Genomic DNA, 24,266 nt, shown 5'->3' with positions numbered 1-24,266 from the left:
TTCTGTGAACAGGGACAAATGAAGCAGTCGGTAAATTGGGCTGACAATTGGAGGGAGGGTCAACCATTGAGCTTGCAGAGGACGCACGCAGCGGAGCATTCGCTCATGGGCCGCCTGGGGATTTGGCTTCGCAGTGCCGCCCCAGCCCCTCTCCTTATCCGTCCCCTGAGGAACGCCACGAGCATCAGCACAGACTCCCCAGAGGCAGGTAGCAAGCTGCAGCTATTAAGAATTCTCACCACCTTCTCCACCACTTTTCTCCCGCTCTATCAGTATAAGGATGCAGTTTCCATAAATAAGCTTTATCTGCGGTCATAGCGCACAGCCCCAGTTGAAGATCTTTCGCAGCCTTGGTTGCCTGAGACCCATTCTGGTGGCTGCACCTTGTGCAAGGCTCCCCACCATCCTCCCTGTTGCTGTGATTACTCCATAAACTGATCGCAAAGAGAAATTGCACGTTTTAACCCGCTTCCCCACCCAGCCAACACGGGAGAACGCGGTGCCTCGCAGAATACGCAAAATTATCAAGATATTTTTGGAACGCCTGCACAGGAGGGAGGAGTCGCAGTTGTAGCCTTCTGTGTAACAGAGATCATTATGACCGAGAAACCATAAAACAGCTTGCAGGTACACATTTTTACTTTAAAACCCCAGAACATCCAAGTGAAATTACATATACTGCGTATATTTTATTGTGAATGCTCTCTTTCAGCATCTGCACCAAGGCAAATTATAGAAAATTGTTACATCTGTTCACTCTAGAAAATCTTAAAGGAAAACGACCCAGGCCACCCTTCCAAGAACATTTCTTTGAAGAGAGCAGGACGTTCTTTCTCAAAACCTGCAGCTTTTTCGGTTCCCATCCTTCAGCGTTCCAAAGGGGACAGTTCCTGAGCTTCGTGAGAAACAGGTTCAGAACAGGAACAAAAGTGATATTTAATATCTCTCCGCTAACTTATCTTTGCAATGACACACTTGACGTGTTCCCCAAAAACGCTGGCATATGTACAATCCACTGTAAGTCCCCCATTTACTGTGTAACCTGTTGTCCCTCTGAAGTGGTTTGAACTGAATAGAGCCTTTGTAAGTACATAGTGCACAGCGATTGGGTTTATCTAAGCAAAGAATCTGCACAACGGTCTTTTTGAAGGCCAGATTAAAACTAACACATGACAAGAGAAGGCTGCAGAGTCCTGATTCTGGGGACAATGCTCTGTTAGCCCACCTCCCTCCCCAGGTGGAGCAGGCCTCTGTAAAATATGCGTCTTGGTGTGACCACTTGGTGTTCGCAGAACTTCCCATTCCTCTGAGACACACTTTTTCAGCAACACAGGAAACCTGCTCCCTGGATTATGCACCCTCCACCCCCTCAAAATAACCTCTATCTGCTTCCTGTTCAGTGTCTATCACACACAGCTGACAGATTGGTGAGGGGAGGGTGGATAGGGAAGAGCATTATGGACGCATTTCTTCCTCTGGTCTATAGAGTCATGGTTTATCTCTGGACTAATTCAGATTCCCATAAAACTGTGCCATTGGACCTCACTGATTTGCCTCCCCCCACCCCTGAGAGGAACAGGAATTCAGTTGAAAGCCCTCAATGAATATGCTGCAACAAAAGACTATAGAAAACACAGTGTTGCATTTACTGCAGGGATACCTGTCACTGTCACCACTCAGCGTGCCCCATGTGAAGACTCATGTGACAAATTCTTGCCAGACTGCAGTACTAAGGCATTGTGTGCTTTTGAAAATTGCCACTAATGCATTTGTGTGATTTAACATGTCTCTCCTTTTTTTGCTTTGGCCACTAGGAGGCTCAGAATTGAATTATAGAAAAACTCTAATAACTATTTTAACTTTACAATAACTCTCAGTAAGGGCCTGGCAGCTAACTCTTTTAGAGTTATGGGAGTCTCACCTGCAAAGCTGAGTCACTCTGTCCCTGAAGGGGTATTTGGTACAACAAGTCATTTGTACAGATCTGGGCAGATGCTGATGAGTCACTGAGTTGGCTCTCCTAAACAGAGGAGAATCAATCACCTCAGGAGGCAAGCAGGCCAGTCTTCTGTGCCCCTGGGTCAATCACTCAGTCATTGGCTGAGGCCTTCCCCAGGTCAGGGGAAGGATAAGCAGGGATGTATGGCCTGTATGGCTGAGAATAATTCCCCAGGGAGGGAGCTGCTATGACAATGAGCAACCTGGGAGTGCAGGTACCAGTCTGGTAAAGGTATCTGGGCTAGGTACCAATCACACAGCCACCACAATCCTTTAAACATTTTTCATGTAGCTTTGTATTCCAACCATCTGGTCAACCATAGCTGACCACCTTTTATTTTTTTTATTTTTTTTTTACATTAAATACTACATTAACAAGTAGTATTTATTGAGTACTAATTATTTCCCAGGAATTGGCTAAGCACTCACCTGCATCATTTTACTTAATCCTCACACCCATCCTGGGAGGCCTGTTCCATGATTGTTCTAGTTTTACTATGGGAATCTAAGCCTGAAGAGGTGAAAGAACTTGCCAGTTCACAGAGCTTGCGCGAAGATGGACTGATTCCTACCTAGGTCTGTCTGCTTTAGTCTTTAAGGCTTGTATAACATTTCCTCCTCACACAAACATATATATTTTGCTAGATACTAAATAATAATCATGTTTTTGCCTTGATTTTGTGAAATTAAGTCAGTATTCTATCATAGTGGAAAGTGGTTCTGATTCTCAGGGAACTCTTCATTTCTCATTTAGAAAACTGTGCAGGGACTCAGTCATCTCAAAAATATGGGATTTTCATGTTATAATACCTTATACAATTAAAAAGTAAGCAGTTAATACCAAAACTTATCAAGAATAGCAATCCTATGATAATATAGAACTTTAATTTCACTGCTACCAGGGAGGAAAAATTTAAAATCCGTGAATTCGAATGCTTTGGATATGTCAGTTCCAAAGACAAAATCTTAAGTTAAACTTTACTTCTTGTGAAAATGATGCCTGAGATGCATGTCTTGGAATGAAATAGAAAATTGTGAATTTGAATACATTCTCATAAAACATATATTTACTCGTAAAATATGAATATAATTTCATTTCTCTATTATCTTGATTACAAGACCAGAATTTGAAATCATAAAACATATTAGTTACTGGAAATTTAAACAGGATACATACACTGTTTTTCTAGTCAGCTATAGATATTAAATCTTATTGACTCCCTTCATGTCATTAATGACAGGAATGCATTATAATATTCTAATACATATGCATATGTTCCGTCAGTGTCCCAGATTACAGGAAAATGACTTATATTTGTCACTTACTGATGATTCACTCCCCAAAACACTGCCTATGGCAGTCTTCCTTTCCTTCCCCCTTCTTCCCTTTGACCACTGGCTGGAAACTGCCACCCCATGCTCCATTTTACCTGTCACCTAAAGGGTAGTCAACAATGGTGTCTGGTGACAGGGCATCATCACAAAAAGAGAAGAAATTGGGGAAGATTTAAGAAAAAAATAGAAAAGATGAGAAGAGACTAAAGCATTATGTTTAACTAAAGCATTATTCCATTATGTGGAATAATCCAAAATTCCATTGCACGTGGCTACCACTCTCAAGCTACTGATAGAGTCCTAAGAGAAGCCATGAGGAAGGAACAAATAACTCTTCTAGCTCACCTTCCTCACTCCACCATACTCGTTTCTTCTGAGATTCATTATCCCCTCTACACATGCTTTGCCAACTCCAGAATGTCTGCCTTTTCTCTCCCCAGTCCTCCACCCTCACCCCTCTTTCACACCATTGAAGCTGCCCCTGGAAATTCTTTCTTCATCTTAAATCCATATCACACCAGTCCCTACTTAACCTTTTCCATGAGTGAAGACCACTACCGATACAACCAAAGAAAACATTGCTAATTTCTACCAGAAGGCACTCTGCCCCTTTCCTGAAAGGAGACAGATGTCTTCCTTTAAATGGAAATTCTAAACCAAGTTTTATAGAGAAACTTTCTTATCTATGGCAGGTATGCTCTACATTCCTATGAACGACATTCATCTTCAGGTTCTCTTGGGAATTAACCTTGGAGCCTATCAAGAATATTTTTTTCCAAGAGTGAAATGATTACAAATTCTACAAAACTCTCTTATAAACCAACTCTAGATGTAATCCTTCCATGAGTTGGAGCCTCTCTGTGTTATTTGTCTTTTGGGTCATTCCCACCTCTGGACTCTTAACTGTTTCTGTATACTCCCAAATAAAATTTAATTTACCAACCAATCACACCATCCGGACCCTTTCACAAGATGCTTAGAACTCATATCACGTCCACAAAATCCCAAGAATCCTTAAACTCTCCTCTGAATGATTACTTCCATCCTTTTCTAATCAAAGGCTGGCAATCCTCTGAGAGTACTGTTTTCCCAGCCACCCTCTATACTGGGAACTGGTGTCTGCTCCCCCACCTGATCCAGAACTTCATATTATTGAAGGCAGGTAGCTTTCTACTACCTCTTTACTGTCACTCCCACAACCTTAAAACCCACCACTTTAAAGGATGTCTCTAGTCTTTATCACCTGCTGCCCCTTTATGTGGCAGCTGTCTACTGTTATCCTGGATGTGCCACCTCCTTCACTCTACCCTACTATTTTCTCACTGTCTGTCATCATATGATGTCCTTACTTCCCTCCTTACTGGACTTATGTTGCCCATCCCTGTAATCACATTCGCGCATATACCGGCAGTCCTTGCGTCCATCTCTCCTTCCATTATACTTGCCTGGTAAAGCCCTGGCTCTGGTTAAGCCCAACACTCTTCCACCTCGTCCCTGTACTTGAGTGACTAAATCTGCGTTGTAGAAAACTGCACAATCACACTGGCTACTGGTAAACCATATTGGCTACTAGTCAACCCCACTAAATTTCCCTGGTCGGTATACTATCCTACCCTCCAGGTTAGCTATCTCACACTTTCTCTCTCAAATGCCTCCTTCTCCAAAACCTCCCTCCTCACTGTCCACTGATGGCCTTTCTTCGTAGTTCATTGAGAATAGAAGCAATCAGAAGATAAAATCTTCATCTTGCCACTACCAATTCTAGTGCCACTTACCTCCAAGTCTACCCATATATTTTATCTTCCCTCCTATTATTGTTTCTGCTCCGATCTAAGGCCTATTTCTCATTCCCTCTTGCATGCCCAAGCTCTTGCCTGTATTTCTGGACATAAAAATACAACCAAACTACCAAACAAAACCTTCTCTTGATGCTGCATCCTTTAGCTATCCTTTTTTTTTTTTTTAATGACAAAAGTGCTAAGAAGCACTGCCTTCCTCTTGCATCTGTTTTCTTAGATTTTAGTCTCTCTTGAGGAATCTCCTACCTGTTCCCTGAATCAACACTTGTCAAGGCCACCGCCAGCCTCCATGTTGCCAAATCCTATGGTCAATTTTCAGTTGTCCATCGGTCTTTTTTAAGCACTATTTGCCATGGCTTCCAAAATATCATATCTTTCCTCCTATCTCTGACAATTCCTTTCCTTGCTGGTTTTTCTTTTTGTATTCTAGGGCTCAATCCCAAGACCCCTTATCTTCCACGCCCATACCTTCTGCCTAAAGGGTTTCATTTTGTTCTAGGATTTTAAATATCTCTAGACTAATAACTCTAAAATTTGCATCTGCAGCCTCATTTAGCCAGTAGCCTACCACACACTTCCACTTTGAAATTCTGTAGGCCTCTCAAAGTTAAATCCAAAACAGAACTAATGGTTTCTCTTCTCGACCCCCAAACTGCTCTTGCCTGGTCTTCCCTACTTCAGCAAATTTCATGACCTTCCATCTACTTACTCAGACTAAAAATCTGGCAGTCATCCTTAATTATTTACTTTTTCACATACCAATATTCAGTCTATCTGAAAATTTTATTGGCTGTGCCCATACAATAGATCCCAAACTTGGCCATATCTTAATGCTTCCACCTTCATCCAAGCCTCCATCAACTCTTGCCTTGACTGTTATAATGGCTTCCTGACAGCTCCCCTGCTTCCAGAGTGCTCCTCTATAGTGTATTCTTCATATAATAGCCAGAGTGATCTTTGTAAGATGTAAATTAGGCCATGCTCCTCATTTGCTCAAAACCTCCAGTGACTTCTTACTATTCTTATAACAGAAGGCACAACCCTATACCAGTCCATAAGGTGCACTATGTTCTGGATTTTGTTATGCCTCTGACTTCTGTTCAAGTCACCCCAGCATTTTGCCCATTTTGAATTCTTGGCCAACCTCTGGGACTTTCTACTCACCTGGTCCACTGTGTGAGAGGCTCATTCTGCAGATATTTGCATGGTTTGCAGAAGACATCTGTAGGCAGGAAACCATTCTACTTAAACTAGTCTCCTCCCTATCAATCCCTGCTTTATTTTTCTTTATAGCATTCATCTCTACTTGAAAATATAGTATATATTTCTTTATTCATTTACAAAAATGGGGACTTTTCCTTTTTTGTTCACCAATATATTCTCAGAACCTAGAACACATAAGACATACAATAAATGCTTGAAGTATATTTATCCAATTAACGATTGTGTGGAATATACATGCCTGTGCGAGCAGGTACACACACATACACACACACACACACACACACACACACACACTCCTATCCATTTATTCCTGTGGTGAAGTTTGGTACCTGTTATTTCAATTTTTACTTACAAATGTAAACAAAAACAGACTTTCAGAGTTAAAACTTCTAGTGCTTTAGATGACTGTCATCTCAGATGCTACAAAGAAAATTGGAATGTACTCTTTTGCTTCCATTTCTTGCTTTGGTGTCAATCTATATGTAAAATAAAATCCATTATAATGCTTTGGAGGCATTACTGTGCTTCCTAGGCCCAACAGAGGGGACAAGCTGGTTGACCAGCTCTTAGGACTCCTGTTTCCCATTTCATCACGTGTACCTGCAACTGTGCTTCCCCCAAATACATGCACAGAACTTACATGACATACATAGGCTAAACCTGATTTCCTAAAGCAAACTCTTACTATAGTGATCACTGTTATTTCCATGGGGAGAGAGCTGACTCAACCACTGCTAGGTTCTTGGATCATTATAAAAAGGGCTCTAACCAGAGATACCACACAAGGTAGTCTCCAGAACTGTTTATTTATAGACCATAACTTCATTCTTAAAACACAAAAATACCAAAACCCAGAAATGTGTCCCCTAACTTTGTGGTAAAACTGTTTTGATAAACATACTTGCTTTTTTTCTTATGGTTGATTTAGTTTTACTCTGACTCATTCCAAAAAAGAAAAAAGAAAAGATGGAGGGGAAGAGAAGAAAAAGAAAAATAATTAGGTGGCACATTTACCACTGATTTACTGCTTCTCAGACTATGTTAGATAGTCCCTGTTCTTAATTCATCTGTGTGTCAAACTCAAGAACAAAGACATCTTATAAACACTATTAAATGTGCAAAACAGCAAAGGAATTTAAGTTTTAAATGTCTCAAATATATTTTTCCAGGAAAACACAGTACAAATTTTGTCAGCCGATATGATCCTCGATTTAATAGCTGGATACAACTTCCACCCATGCAAGAAAGGTAAGTGTTTATTTCTTATGTCTGAACATTTGTGGCTGCTTTACAGGAAGCATGGATGCTGAATGGTTTTCTGTGGTAAATTATGCTAAATGGAGCCAATGAAAGACACATGAGTCAAGATGCAAAATTTGACCTGGCCAATTTAGAATAACTACTTTATTAACTCAATGGAGAAAAATAATCAAATAAGTCAATTATTGGTCTTAAAGGAAGAAGAAAAAAAAAGTGTATGACTTGTCTTCTCTTACCACGTTGCTTTGGTTTTTTTGGCAAGTGGACCTAAAACCTCACCGCCTATCCCTCTTTTTTCAGTGATAGTATATTTTAATCCTATCACTGAAATATAAAACACCATTCTTACGATAATATCCATTTTGATGTAGAAATTACAGTATTAAGTGCTCCAAGTCTCACTAACTCAAATACTTTACATTTGCCCTCTCAACTATCCTCCCATCATACATTGAAGAACAGATCATTTGTTCGCTTTAAAAAAAATAGTTTTGCAAGGTGTCATCTTATCTTTTATGTATTTGGTGTTTATCTCAAAGTCTCCTAGCGGCCAAGGGACAAGTGGCTACTACATTTATACATATTTTGCTGCTCCTGCTCTTACCCATGTGAGGCCACATCTTAACAAGCATGTGCGAATTCCTATGCTGAATTTTGAGCACTCAATTCTTTTTGAATAATACTTTAGGGTGGCTCAGTCGGTTGAGCATTTGCCTTCAGCTCAGGTCATGATCCCAGGTCCTGATAGGGAGCCCTGCAAGGGGTGGGGAGCCTGCTTCTCCCTCCGCCTCTCCCCCTGCTTATGCTCTCTCACACTCTCTCTGTCAAATAAATAAATAAAATCTTTAAAAAAATAATAATAGTACTTCAACACCCTCTTGAGGAAAGTACCCACCATGATAACAATAAGCTGCAACCTATTTCTTCTTCTCAACTGAATTATTTAAGAAATAATTTTCTTTCCTGTTTCCCTCAGGACTCTTCACTTTAACGTCTCTTTTATAAACATTCACTAAGATTACACTGGGATCAACTTAGATCCTTAATCATAAATTCCAAGTTAAAGGGAAGTTTTCAGATACTATCCTTGATTCAAAAATGTGCGTTGCTGCAGCAAGACAGTTTGAATCAATGTTAGGAGAAAACTCCATATCCAACGCTCTGTTCCCTCTAAATAAATTAAAACTCTCTTTCAAGAGCCTAAAAGCTATACATTGGAAATGATGAGACACAGTATAAGAACCACAGACACTTTTAGGAAAAGGTGTAGTTCAAAAATACCTCGGGAAATTATTCTAGTTAATGTCCTGACCAACTTCTCTGTCCCTGTCGTGTGCCTACATGTGTGCATGGGAGCCTCGCAAAGCCTTCTTCCAGTGGGCCTGGTGTCTCTCGCTCGGGGGTTATTTCTTGGATCCTCTTATTGTGGCTGCATCACTTTACCGTTTAATCAAAACCATTCCAAAAAGTTTTATTTAAAAAAATATTTTTCAAATAAATATCAGTAATATGTTTGAAATGACAGCATCTCATCACCATGGTCCCCTTTGCTGGGGGCTGCACACCACGATAATTAACCTTCACGCCTTCGGTTTGGGAAGCATAACTCACGTCGCGGTCAATTATCTCACTGTAGAGCCCCTAAGGATGAGAAGTATTGCTGCAAAACCTAATTAGTAATTTTTTTAAATGTGTATTGTTTACTTGATATTCTATAATGACTTCCTCTGAGGCACTATGGCCTATCATGGCAGGGTCCTACTTAGACAATTTTTAGCAGCTCATTGACCTGATAAAAAGACCTGCCATGGTCTGTCGGCGCCCGGCAGCCACCGTTGACAGGATGGACTGTTTAACGTTTCTTTCTAAGTCATTATGGTATATCATGTCAGGTCCCTAGTAAGAGAAGTTTTTTTTTAGATTTAGAACAATCAACTCGATAGACCAAATAAAGAGCTCCTTACAGAGCTGAGTGGGAAAAGGCAGATCTCACAAATGCCCAGTCCATCTTCTAGCTCCAGATCTCCTATGGGTTGGTTGACCCAGGCAGCAATCCATAACTTAAAGTGAAATTTTTCTGTCATTGCCAAGCCTCCATTCTAAGTAGCATTCTAAGTTACTGGCATGGCTTAATTGGTGATTAAACAAAGAAGAAAAAAAAGTAAAAGAAAATATTGAGACATCCTTCAGATCTGAAAAGAAGTTTCTTGAAACATTTAAATGAGTTAATTTTGCATTGCATACATCATGAATTAGACTCACCAGAAGTTCCCCAACCTCCCTCCTTCCACGAGTTACTACCAAACTGCTAAGAAGTGATTATGCTGAGAAATTACCAAACTGAGAATAATAGAAACATGTTGAAAACCACCTCTGGGGTAACCCACTCCTAGAGCTGGCTGAACAGACTCCTAACATCTTTTACCTCATCAGAGCTTCCAAAGGAGTGCTCTAATATAAATGCAGGATACTCCCTGCAACACACACGCACACACACAGCTCAACAGGGGAATGGATACACTACTCCTAGGTTTACTCAGCTAACTCATGGATTACATCCCTGCTACCTATGAAATGGTTGCAGGAAAACATACATTTAAATGTAATGCTACTGAGTTGTTTTGGTCTCAGATGTAGGATTTGATTCTTCAGTGAAACAAAGAGGTTAAAAAATTGAAACTAGGATCAATAGAAATGATTTGATAACTTTACACTTTTTTCCAGTAAAAATAGATATTTTAGGTATTGTTCATATGGAGATCTTACCTCCTAGCTAGTCGAGAGAAAAAAAAAAGATGAAAAAGAAAAAGCAGTTTGGAGAGCACCAATAACAAAGTTCATATTTCACAGAGTAAGAGAAATGCTAGAAGCAAATACATTAAAAAAATTGTTTCCAAATCTAAATATTTTGTTTCTAGAAGCCTTACACGAGACAATGTAAGCCATGTAAGACGTAAGACAATATTCTGTTTGAAAAAAATCTGTTACCATTTTTAACCTGAGGTTGAAAGTCAAGAATTCAAGCTGATCTAAGGCTATAGTAATTAAATCTCATGCTTTAGGATATAAACTGACCATCTTAAGGGTCAGAAAGAACTAGTAAAGACCTGTACAATACGCAGAGTTCAAAGTATGTTTGTAGAAGTTGCTGGTAGTCTCTTTAAACTTACTGCAATGCATTGACTATTGCCTCTGGCTTTGGGGGAGGAGGGGCTGGAGGAGGGATGGATGAACAATTTGAAATAGAAATAGCGCAATCCCACTTAAAAATCTTCTGTAATCTTGAACTTACTTTTCAAACAAAACCAAACAAAACAAAAAAACCCAAACAGCCTAATCCTGTGTGTTCTTCATGTGGGGAGGAGGGGCTGGGAGCACTCCCAGGAGAGACCTGGTATGGTAAAATTCAGCCTGGAGCAAATATTCACAGATGCTGACAGACCATTAACTATCCATTGTTCCTACGATGCATTTCATGAATTCTTACTTTGGGCTAGCAAGGGAATAAGTCATAGGCTCAGAATCTTCACTATTGGAATTTCTACATAAAAATGCACTTTTAGTCAGGATATGAAACCTGCTGATTTTTTTCCCCCATTTAGATCCTAACAGTGACACTGTGTGGATAAAGCTAGGAGTACACATGAAGCATCAAATTAAGAAAATATTGGCTAAAACAAGAGCAAATTCTGATAGGCTCACTTAAGGTCAGGAAGAAAGGAAGGAGCCAGGACAGAAAAAGTGGGAGAACTGAAATTTAGTCTAGATGAAAGGAGTTCACACTATGGTGAGGAGATCTTGCTCTTATTCGCCATTATCTAAACTTATTTAATGGAGGGTTTTCGCACTTGTCATGACTAACAGGCATTTTCTCTTCTAGACCAGTATATAGCGCAGAGAACTCAACACCTTACAGCCCACATTGTTCAAATTCTTTAAAGATGGCCCAGTAGTAAAATTATTTCAGAGGTTCTATGACTTGTTATGGACTCATCGTATAGAAAAAGGGTACTGATGTACTCTTGTGTCCACGGTGCAAAGAAACATCTGTTACTTCAATCTATTCTTGTAGACAGATCAGTCTTTTCAATAAAACATTTTAACTGGGCAGCCCAGGAGGCTCAGCGGTTTAGCACCACCTTCAGCCCAGGGTGTGATCCTGGAGACCTGGGATCGGGTCCCACGTCGGGCTCTGCATGGAGCCTGCTTCTGTCTCTGCCATTCTCTCTCTCGGTCTCTCTCTCTCTCTCTCTCTGTCTCTCATGGATAAATAAATAAATTCTCTTTAAAAATATTTTAACTGAGAGGGTAAAAATCCTTGTAAGACAACCGTGACCTATCACATTCAATGAGAGAACAACTGAAATCTGGTTAGAGAAATAGAAGGAAGTTATGGACATCTGTGGGCATTTAATTTTGCGACTGTTTTTAACCTAATAGTATATTTAAATGAGTTTTTACTTCTCTGTAACAGAAAATCTCAAAATTTTTTAGATTAATTACTGCTCTGATAATCTGATTAAAAGCTTCTTCCAAATACTTTCTCCAAACCTATTTTCTCCAAAAAATGCACAGGTGCAAAACCTATATATGCAACTTTTTATGGCAATTTTATTACAATGTCAGAGTTTCCTGAACCCCTCAGAAGACCCAGAGGGCCCAGGTTAATAGGCCTTATTTTAGGATATCTGCCACTCCTGCTTTTTATTTTCCTTCCTCCTTTCTCCATCATTGTGTTCTTTACCATCCTTCTGAATTTCCCACAGCACATATTTCTTTCAAAAGCATCAAGAAAATACAGAAAAAACAAAGACATCCAACATTTTGCTCTAAAATTATCAATGATGCTAACAGTTTCAGGAATACTCAAAAAAACCTGAACCATACAATATCCAAAGAGAAAGAAATCAGTATCCTCAAGGGATATCTGTACTCCCACGTTCACTGCAGCATTATTCACAATAGCCAAAATATAGAAACAATCTGCCTACCAACAGATGAATAGATAAAGAAAATGTGGTATATATGTACAATGGAATCTTATTTACGGCTAAATCCTGCCATTTGTGACAACATGGATGAAATTGAAGGCTATTTTGCAAAGTAACAGATGCCAAACAGAGAAAGACAGATACTGCATGGTATCACTTATATGTGGGATCTAAAAAAAAAAAAAAAAATGAAGAAGCAAAAAAAGAAGTTAAACTTACAGAAACAAAATGAATGGTGGTTGCTAGGCGCTAGAGGATGAAGGAAATGAGAGGTTGGTGAAAACACAGACACGTTCAGTTACACAATGAAAAAGTTCTGAATATCTAATGTATTAACATGGTGACTATAGTTGATCTATCGTTAACATTATAGCATACTTGAAATTTGCTAGGAAAGTAGATCTTGTGTTGTCACCAAAAAAAAAAAAAAAAAAAGAAAAAGGTAGCTATGTGAAGTGATGGATGTGTTAATTCACTTGATTATGCAAATCCTTCCACAATGCATGTATGTATCAAATCATCACAGTGTAACTTTACATATATTACAATTTTATTTGTCAATTATCCCTCAATAAACCTGGGAAAAATAAAGCAAAACTGAATACATCATCATCTATAACATAGACCATTATCTATATGGTAATAAATCACCTAAACCAACATTAAAGAATTTAACTGTCATTTAAAGTATTACTAGGAAAAGTTTCCTTGCAAACACCCTGATGGCTGATTTTTAAAAACTTTTTTGTCTGGATAATGCTAACTGAAGATTCCAAAGCATGAACACAAATGGGGACACTATGACGGCACTTTACATATGTATTTGCAAATAATCCTCTAAGGAAGGTACCATTAACATCTCCCTGTTACAGATGAGCAATCCAGGCTGAGAGGGGTTAAGTAACATGTCAAAGGTCACGCATCCAATAAATCTTGTAGCCAGGCAATCTATCCCAGAGACTAAACTGACAATCAAGATGCTGAATACTGCTTCCCAGAGGTTTTGGCACTTTGTAAACAGAGCTTCAAAAATCTCCTGATAAAAACCTCTAGGACTGGATCTTGCTACTCACATGGCCCAAGAGTCTTGGCACTAAATTTTATGAGAACTATCCATTCGTCAAACAAATTATACTCTCTGAGGGGCTTGGCACTTAACAATTGTACTTATTCAGTATTGGACCGCATGTTATCCTCAAAATATATGTGATTCCAGTAGCATCAATGAGAAAAAAGAAGCAAAAGGTCAAGGACTTGCTCAGCATATCAACCTAGTCATCCTAACTCCAAATTTTTGAGTCACCTTTGAACATGTGTTCTCCCTCAGCTCTCATGTCTTGCTGGCTCCCAGGTCTTATGTCTTGCTCTAAAACATCTTTTGCATCTGCCCTTGTATGTCTTCCATAAAACTCTAATTCAGGCCCTCGATATCTCACTCCTGTTTTATGGTGTACCTCAGAATCGGTCTCCCTGTCTCCAGGCCTTTCAACACAGCTGGTGTCTTTGGCCTTTGAAGGCGTACTGGGAAAATTGAATAAAGTGCCTCTCTTGAATAGAGACTGAAAAATATCCTGTAGCTTTGTAAGAAGCAACACCAAAAGCCATATCAATGAAATTCCTACAATAGGTTATGTAAGAGCAAAACTTCAACACTAAATTCAGTTCACAAAAGTTTCTCTATTTGCAGTAGTACTGGGAATGAAAAAAATGATAATTGAAGAAAAAATTTGATGATGTAGTTCTCTTATAAATTGGGAACAATGACCCTTGAAGGACCATGAAAAAAGTGAATGTCAAGATAATTTATTATTGTTACATTATCTACCTCATTTTTCACTTTGTCTTACTGAGCTGTGATATCCTTACAAGGTACCAAATATCCCAAACATTAGTGAACACTTTACCAATGTATAAGAAAGCAAGAGAAAAGGAGCTGCATCAGAGTTGGTGAAATTTCTCCTCTACTGTTACTTTAATATCAAAATGTTAGCCAGAGTGGGCAATGCATATGATTACTGTAAAGGTCTCGGATTCAGAAGGGGACTGTGTGTAATTTCCAAATTTCTGCTAGCCTTTTCTAAAGCAGGATGTACCTCCTTTGCCTGACTGAGCTCCTTTTGTGATTTACGGTGGGTTGTTGTTTTCATTGTAGAAGAGCCAGTTTCTATGCATGTCGGTTGGACAAACATTTATACGTTATTGGTGGAAGGAACGAAACCGGCTATTTGTCCAGCGTGGAGTGCTATAACCTAGAAACAAATGAATGGCGTTATGTGTCCTCTTTGCCACAGCCCCTGGCAGCTCATGCAGGAGCAGTGCACAATGGGAAAATATACATTTCAGGCAAGTCATTCCTCCACTTTCTGTTACAAAGTTCAGTTCCAAGGCACTTTCTTGACTTGTATGTATATGTTTAATTCACAGGGGGTGTACACAATGGAGAATATGTCCCATGGCTATATTGCTATGACCCTGTAATGGATGTCTGGGCTCGAAAACAAGATATGAACACAAAACGTGCCATCCACACTTTGGCTGTAATGAATGATCGCTTGTATGCAATTGGAGGAAATCATTTGAAAGGTCTTTTTTTTTTAATCACAATATCATTTGCATCTCCTGTTTCTTTGCTAAGGGGGTTTCTTGTTAGATAATCATAGTTAACCAAGTAAAAAACATGTTGACCAAATAAAATCTACTCTGTGTAAATTAGCTGTACCCTTGGGCAGGCATTTATTTTGGCTCCTCTGCAGAGAGGATTATTTTTAAGTTACCACACACATTAAAGAAATGAATAATGATGTCAACAGAAAGTAAGAAACGAGAGCATTAATAACGGAAAAGCACAAACAATTTGTTGTAACAATGAATTCAGTAAAATAAATTATTCCTTATCACCAAAGTTATAGTAATAAATTTTTTCCGGAAAATTGTTTTTCGTGGTAATCATAAAGAACTTCAGTCATAGCTGCATAAAGAAGCTCATACGTGATTTTTCTTAACAAAAACATTTCATGGAATTTCATATCTAAATTGAGAATAAATTCTTCTGCGAGTTGAGTATCAAACCTTCTGTGATTCTCAACTTCCTTCCATTTGCTTTACTAATAACAAACATTTAAAACAAGGTATTTTTAGGGTTTTGTTTGGGCTCCTTTCCTTCTCCATATACATCTATGACTACAACTTTCTGCAATTTATGCACACGTGTGTAACCAGGATATGCATGTATGTCATACTGAATGTGACAGGGAAACAGAGATCTCTGGTGCTGAGAGGAGTCCCAAACTGCTTTGGGCCTCAGTGTCCTCACCTGAAAATGACAAAACTGGTCGAGCTGATCTCTAAAATCTCCTCCAGCTCTGACCTGTCACGATCCTTGAAATTGAACCCCATGAGAAGCAGGCCATCCATGTGTGGTAGCTAAGGCCCATCTGTGCATTTACTTTTCCACAATATACCCATCTAAACACTGGGTTAGGTGTAGACATTCCTTTCTGGGCTTTCTCATACATGTGTCCCCCTAACATACTAAAGACCACACAGGTGTCATCATTAAATGTAAATATTTCCAAGTTCATATTTAGTCAGAAAGGTCAGTATCCTCATCTGTGCTGCTCACCTTCGTGCTCTCTTCAGTGGGAGGTTATCTTTGCTGCTGTCACTCTTTTTTTTCTTCTCCTTCTTTCTCACTGGTGTTCCTTCATCTCAATCCATACACCCTGCCTTTACAGCAAAATATTCGTATAAAGTATTAACTTTGTAGCTTTCCTCATTCAAATGTGATTTCCTTTGCATATAATGACTAAACATTCTAGAAACTTCTAATGTTTGAGGTTATACTTGAACAGAAAGACTTGGGGAATGACAACCTAAATGAGAAATAACAGTGAGGTTGGTTCAGGGAGACATCATGGCTTAGAGGGAAAGTATGGGTCTGGATCCCAGTTATGCACTTGTGTGGTCTTACCAAGACTCTCAACCTCATGTCTATAAAAGAGGGATAGTTATCCTTTCCTTGGTAATTTTTGTGAGGCTTACAGTCAACATATATATGAACTGGGCACAGAGAAGGCATGCATATCCTCCTACGATGCCACTATAGGGCTTCAGAACTAGGAATTTGCTCCAATCCTCAAGTATGTATATTATCATCGATAACCTTAATGGGAAAAGGAATATACCATAGAATTCCAGTAAGCCCTTTGCTCTACTGTCCTCAAAGCTATAGGATTTATTTTATGTAAGAAGTTAGTGGCCTGAAATAATTCATCTACCTCTTCCAGAATGAAAATTATTCTACTTTTTGGTCTATCTTCTCAATTACCTTGAAGAGTCCAGTAGGTTAAAAAAAAAAAAAAAAAAGAGTCCAGTAGGTTGATTAATTTAGTGTATGCATTGTAAGTGTCAGCTAGCAAATATCCATTGCATGCATTTAAATAGAAGAAAAATATTACTAAGGATTTGGTCTGATCGGTGACCATGAAGCTCTCCCCCTATGGATTTTTGACTTCCTGAATTAAAAGCAGAGCCCCAGTGGAGTCCTTGAACTTAAGTTGTTCTCTGCAACCTACTTACTGCCCCAGCCACTGATAAACTTCATCAGAAGTGGGAGGAGCAACCCTTAGCAGAAGTTAGCCCTCTACTCTACCTCGATCCTTAGTGGCTATTGGAAATCATGCACATTGTGGCTTATAAATATAAGCTGCTAAAAAGGTAAAATATGCTGAACACCACATCTTTAGTTAACTAAAACATTTGACAGAGTTAAATATTCACTTAGGAAAAGCAATACAGTTTAGTCTGTAAGAATATGAGCTCCAAAGCCTGTTTGCCTGAGTTTAAACCTCAGCCTGTATACTAGCTGGCTGTGTGACTTATTCAAGTCACTACTTTTCTCTGCAACTCAGTTGTTTCATCTGTAAAATGAACATAATGGCATAACTATCTAACTATCCCATAGTGTGGTTGAGGGGAATTAAGTGAATTCATCTACAGAAAGCACTTGGAAGACAACTAGCTTATTGTAAGCATTCTATAAAATGCTTGCTTTTAATTATTATAAACCTTTTTAATAAGGTTTTGATAAACACTTTTAAATAAGATCTACCCCCATATAATCAATGTTTACCAATGACTTGAGTCAGACATTCTTGCTTCGAATTAATTGGAAATATCCAGAATTTGTTTGTTTGTTTGTTTGTTTTAGGTCTCTGTAACATGTCTCCCAATTTCACTAGTAAATTTATACTTTTGTCTCTTTAAAGACACAATTATCTGTTTCTTGGCTCTAGAGCGTTTTTAAAACGAAGCCCAAACCTTGAATCAGGACCCCAAGAGTTTATCCTTGTGTGGTTCCATCTTGCTGTGTCATTTAGGTTTCTCCCACCTTGATGTAATGCTTGTGGAATGCTATGACCCAAAAGGTGACCAGTGGAATATTCTCCAAACTCCCATTTTGGAGGGTCGAAGTGGTCCTGGTTGCGCAGCACTTGATGACAGCATCTACCTTGTGGGAGGCTACAGCTGGAGTATGGTATGTGTCCACGTTTACCTTCCCCTCCTGCTTCCTGATTTGTTCTTACTATGCATTACCATCCATACGTAAACCTTTTAAGAATATCATGTTTGTATGCAAGCAGTAAGTTACTTTCGGTAATAAGAAAGAATCAGTATGGTTCCTGTCGAGCTGGCTTCCTATCTGATCAACTGTGTCCCAAAATATGGTCTATCTCTTCTCTCTTATCCCCATACTTTTGTGATTCTGCTTTTCCAACTAAAAGTGAGACTAAAGGGGTTTTACAAATGTTCTGTTGAAATTGTTTGCTTAGTTTGTTGAATTGTTTGAATCGTCTGAAAAGTTTCTGACCCATAAGGCATGAAAACAAAAAATTGTTGAATATCCACAGATTCTCTTTAGAATATATAATTTGCCATTGCTTTTCACTTTGCCCAAATTTTATCGTGAAAATTTCCAAGCTCACACAAAAAGAGTACAGGGGACTCTTGTTAACCCAGCCGCCAGCTTCAAAATCCATCAGGATTTTACCATACTTCATCCGTCCACCTTTTTAAAAATTTTGGCTGAAGCAATTTGAAGCAAATTCTAGACATCATATCATCACCCTAAGTGCTTCAGTATTTATCTTTAAAAAATTATTTGTGTATGTAAACATACTATCATCATATCCAACAAAATTAATAACTCCTTCATATCTAATCTATATTCAGATTTTTTCCTATTGAAATGTATATTTCAAGTTGATATGTTCAAGGCAGGATCCAGTAGTCTCACTTGTATTTGGCTATTACATCTCATCCATCTCTTGCAATCTGGAAAATTACCCCACTCCACTTCTTCTTCCATTAACTTGTAGAAAAGACAAAACAAAAATAAAACAGGGTCAATTATCATACAGAATAGCTGGCATTCTGGAATTGGTTAATAATTTCTTTGCAATGTCATTTAAAATAGTCTCTGTATTTCCTATAAAATGGAAACTTGGACTTAAGGACTTAATAATTAAGCTCAGCTTTTTTCTTTTTAAAATTTCTTTTCTTCTTTATTTTTTTCTCTTTCATCAAGAACATCTGAGGAGGTGGCTGTGTAGTTCAAATTACATCACATTAGGACACATGTAGGGCCTCATGGTCTGCATAATTCATTTTATATATGATGACTGTTTTATATTTTTTTATTTATGTGTCGGTTTTATAAGATTTATGTGGGGTTTATTTCTTTTGCATCAAACAAGGTTATTGTGTAAATTTGGGGGGGGAGTTTTTTTTATATATAAATTTATTTTTTATTCGTGTTCAATTTGCCAACATATAGAATAACACTCAGTGCTCATCCCATCAAGTGCCCCTCTAGGTGCCCATCACCCAGTCACCCCCACCCCCGCCCACCTCCCCTTCCACCACCCCTAGTTCGTTTCCCAGAGTTAGGAGTCTCTCCTGTTCTGTCTCCCTTTCTGATATTTCCCACTCATTTTTTCTCCTTTCCCCTTTATTCTGGAGGGGAGTTTTAAAAGGGTATTAGTTATACGGAGACAAATATATACTGATATATATAACTAGACATATATAACTTGGCATGTGCTTGTTCGCTGGTACATATGACTAGCTGCAAAAGTGTACACATTTGGAACCAGACATGAGGAGTACACTTTCAAAATAGGATGATTAGGTTGGTTGGAATTTTTGGGTTTTGCCTATGATAAAAACCAAACTGCTTTGGTTTTGGAAGGGAAACTAGAGAAGCACTACCTCCAGATGTTGACAAAGGAAACAAGATTAAAGACATTTTTTTATTTCTAATGTGGCCACTTGAAAATCAACCAATCAATCAATGTGCAAAGAAGTTGGCAAGCCCTTTTTTTCCAGTTTATTTTAAGCTAGTTTTTAATCCCAGCTCTGATTCTCTACAGTAGTAAAATAAAAATAAGAAAGTGAGGCAACAATCTCAAATCCAATCTCTTGAAATTATTTGAAAATTTAAGATGAATTTTTTTAGTTTAAACCAGCTGGGCAATTTTGGGCAATTATTTTAAGGGATTTGCTGATCATCTAGGTGTTGTAGGCATTTGACTTTTATTTATTTTTTTTAAGATTTTATTTATTCATTCATGACAGACACAGAGAGAGAGAGAGAGAGAGACATAGGCAGAGGGAGAAGCAGGCTCCATGCAGGGAGCCCAATGCGGGACTTGATCCCGGGACTCCAGGATCATGCTCTGAGTTGGAGGCAGACGCTTAACCACTGAGCCACTCAGGCATCCCGACTTTTATTATTAATCATACACACACACACACACACACTATACACACACATGCAGCAGAAGTTGAAATCTTCTGAATCTCAAATTTTCCCTTAGGATAAAACAGTTTAAAGTCCACTGTTTCATTTGGAACTTTTTAGCAAAAGCAGAGAATTAATATTTTCTTTCCAACGTAAATGTAATCAATAAGATTGTCATTGCACTTCTCTGGACATCCTTCCCTAAATGCCCCCTACTCTGCCATTACAGGGGGCCTACAAGTCATCTACGATATGCTATTGTCCGGAAAAAGGCACCTGGACAGAACTGGAAGGAGATGTAGCAGAACCACTGGCAGGCCCAGCCTGTGCAACAGTTATCCTGCCTGCCTGTGTACCTTATAATAAATAACACCAGGAAACCCTGGAATGAACAGTATCACATTCTAGGAGACAATGACAGGTGACATCACTATTATACTATGAACAGTGCATCCTAATGGTACAACTGCCGAAACCCACCCTTGGTTTCTAATGATTTACAAGTAACTACACAAGAAAAAGACCTGTTCTTGAACAGATAACCGTGTCTGTAATCGGATCACACCAAACTTCCTGTGGTGACAGACTCTTCCATTTCAGACTGGTTTTAACTTGTCCCAGCTTTACAAAAACTCCTCACGTGGATCTTAACTTTCGAAAGGAGAAAGATAAAATACAGAAGAGTGCCCCCAGAGAGACCTAAGATCAGTATTGTGCATTGTAGTCTACCTGCATGTGATCTATGTTGAAGTTTTGGGGATATTGTGTTAATGAATGATTCAGAATTTGACCCCACTAAAATACTTCCTGCATTACCGAAATTGCCACTTGATTCTATATTCCTAACCTGTGGCTACTTCACAGACTCCATAGGCAACACAGTTCTAGAAAATCACAGAAGATTAAAGAGGAACATATTTGTTTCTGGATACCTCCATTTCATTTACCTTCTGCCCCTCACAGCACCTCCTGGGATCAGAGAAGAGAAAGATGTTGGCTCTCGTAGCAATTGCTTTCTGCCCTGTAGGTTGTAGGCTAGCCAGTTGTAATCTGTGTCCTCAATTTTATACGAAAGATTAAAACAAAATGTATTATGTCACTCTTCACTCCACAGAGGCTCATGTTTTCTCATTTTTTACAGTATATAAAAAAGTAGTGAACACACCTGTCATTTCCTTCAAAAGGTAAGACTGACAAAGTCACTCGTACACTATTGAAGAGATGCTGTTGGATCACACATCTGACCCGAACGTAACCCGTACTGAAACTGGGAGATTGCTTTCAGGAATTCAGGGATGAAAAGAAAGAATCGTTTCTTTTAAGTACAATCCCAGTTGTCTCTCTGTCCCTAAAACATACCACTTAAAGGAGCCACAGGAGTGAATTATAGCTCTTAACAAATATTTCGCCCTCTTCCTCACCCTTGGCTCTGGGAATGCTCTAGATTTGGCTCTAGAAAAGCACACGACTTACCCCTGATTGTTCTCCAACTCACCATATTTGTCTGTTATCGCCAAAGATGCCTGAGCTCAGTTAGGTGAGCAATTGCTAGCTGTCTTTAGGAGCATGAGGAATTTAGGAGAAGGTCAGGACAGCATGAGATAGTTTTCAGTGCGGCCAGTCAAAAAAGCAAAACTGGAAGGAACATGAATTTTATTTTCAAGCCCTTCAGAGCTGAAACAGCAGCAGTTAGGAGTAAATACTAGCCTAAAATATTTTTTGATCACCCAGAGGTGTTGTTGAACCCCTCAACAAACGTGTCATTCCAAACAACAACCTGGGGAAGGCACAGATTAAAAATGCCTTGGCGATACGCTTTCACTGCGGAGCATGTCCAGATAGATGGGTGTGTACTGGAATCTAACGCCGTTTCTACAGTAAAGTGCAATCTTTGTTGTTTTTGTATTTATTTGTATGTTCAGATCCAAAGGATCCGTTGTAAAAATATATATATAAATATATATATATATATCTCTATCTATCTCCAGTGCAATCAACTTTCATTTCTTTTTCCTTGAAAACATAACGATATAGAGAAGGAAAGAAAAGTGACAGCACTTTGCGGGGAAAATCCTAGCTGGCATCATGAAGAGAACAAGGTCAGCTTCAGAACCTTTGATCGTCAACTGCTACCATTTCTTCTGAAAATCACAGTTTATATGAGGATATTCGCTTTCCTTAGACTTGTTCTTTGTTTATTTTTTATTTCTAGCCAAAATAAATAAGAGCATTTATGATAACTATAAGTAAAGCTTTCTGTATTTCAGAAAAGCACACACTATTAGAAGTGAAAAGTGAGTACATAAGTCACAGAGATTGTAAATTTTGTACAGTATTAGAATGTGTAAATGAAGCTTGCTTGGAAGGGGAAAACTTTAAATAAAAACTTTATGTACTAATTCAATTGCCTCATATTCCTACTTATAAGGCATATGTATGAATCTCTACGGTGGATTGTTCAAAGGTTTATAATATGTAAGTGCCTAACTATTGTTATTCTGCTGATATGTTTTTCAAGTTCATTTAGCTTCCTGGCAATATGTTAACATATATGGTATGGACAATGCAGAGAAATTATGGAATGCTTCTGAAAAAATAGTGAGTTAAAAATTATCAGTCAGGGGGTGCCTCAGTCAGTGCAGTGTGCGACTATTGATCTTGGGGTAGTGAGTTTAAGCCCCAAGTTGGGTGTAAAGCTGACTTAAAAAAATTATTTTTTTTAAAGTCATGAGGAGAATCTAATTTGTCCACTGCAAGAGTGCTGTAATGAGGTATACATTATCTAAGATCTAGTAACTAAATATTTATGCAGATTATTAGAGGCACCATAGGTGTTAAACAGTACTCACATACTTGCTAAAGAATAAGTCAATCACCCACTTAACTGGATCAATCATCTTAAAACATAGTATTTAACTGTATTTTTTTCTTAAAAATCTGAAAAGGAAGTGCAGGGTGAGGAAAGAGGCTGTGGGAGATAGTAGAAGAAAGTGAAGCATGTAGCTGAAGGTAGAAGTTAGGCAACCTTCTAGGCAAAGAGCTGTGAAGGGCTGGAAGCTATTTCCTAAAGCCTGAAAGCTGGAAATAATTTACTTATTTCTTCCCAGCAAGTGTGCCTTCATTGATGATTAAACTCATGATGAAAGGATCATATGATCCCTCCGAATATTCCATGAAAACAAGAGTAATGGAGTTTCTGTGTTCTTCTACTGGATGTCCTGCTTTCCATGCTTGCTCTCTGTGGTAGCCTGTTACCATCTTCTCCTGAGTCAATCGGCTAGTTGTTGCAGGGCTTCTTCCAAATGCCCTGAGTCCCCAAAATCTCTAGTACTGACCAGATATGGGCAGTCAAGCAAAAACTTGTCTTTTTCCTAATCCCAAGGAACCGCCTACTTTAAGTCCATAACTAGACTGGCAAAAACCAGGAGCGTGAGCATAGGAACCAGATTTTTTAGTCAGTGAAGCTGTGTTTCTAGGCTTGAAATTAGTACCTGTATTTGTGCTCCCCTATTAGGGCCAAATGCATATTTTCCCAGCTGCTTGATATTTACATCACCTAACAAATTGTCATCATTATCGACATTATAAGTAACGAGTATTTATTGAACACATCCCAGAAGGCATCACTATAAATGTCAGAGTTCTTATTAAATTCGGTTCTCTAGGTCAAAGTATTTTTTAAATGAAATAGCAAGTGAGCTAAAATAAGGTTGGCGAAACATCCCAAAGCCAATTAATACACATTGGTGGGTATCTTGATAGACTGAGGTCACATATATGAAGTACCAGGAAGATCATGACTGATCAAGCCTGACTTCCTAGAGGCATCTGATCTAGAGAATGTTGAAACTGTGATAG

At 38.7% G+C, this 24,266-nt stretch overlaps 1 protein-coding gene across 4 annotated transcripts in view; it reads left to right on the top strand.

Annotated features, from left to right (window-relative positions):
* The window catches only part of KLHL14 (kelch like family member 14), a 116,518-nt gene that overhangs the window by 75,560 nt on the left and 16,692 nt on the right, over nucleotides 1-24,266 (top strand). For 3 of the 4 annotated variants that reach the window (XM_072829164.1, XM_072829162.1, XM_072829163.1), the window contains 5 exons: nucleotides 7,526-7,604; nucleotides 14,760-14,950; nucleotides 15,032-15,190; nucleotides 17,986-18,143; nucleotides 20,638-22,807. In XM_072829164.1, the coding sequence (XP_072685265.1) occupies nucleotides 7,526-7,604; nucleotides 14,760-14,950; nucleotides 15,032-15,190; nucleotides 17,986-18,143; nucleotides 20,638-20,778 (728 nt within the window). In that variant the 3' untranslated portion in view covers nucleotides 20,779-22,807. Of the gene's footprint in view, nucleotides 1-7,525; nucleotides 7,605-14,759; nucleotides 14,951-15,031; nucleotides 15,191-17,985; nucleotides 18,144-20,637; nucleotides 22,808-24,266 lie in introns of those variants that run through there. The other variant, XM_072829165.1, reaches the window with a different exon arrangement.

The sequence above is a fragment of the Canis lupus genome, chromosome 6 (assembly GCF_048164855.1).
Source record: "Canis lupus baileyi chromosome 6, mCanLup2.hap1, whole genome shotgun sequence".
NCBI lineage: Eukaryota > Metazoa > Chordata > Mammalia > Carnivora > Canidae > Canis > Canis lupus.
Note: the sequence above shows the minus strand (reverse complement) of the source record. Positions and strands in the feature narration are given on the sequence as shown.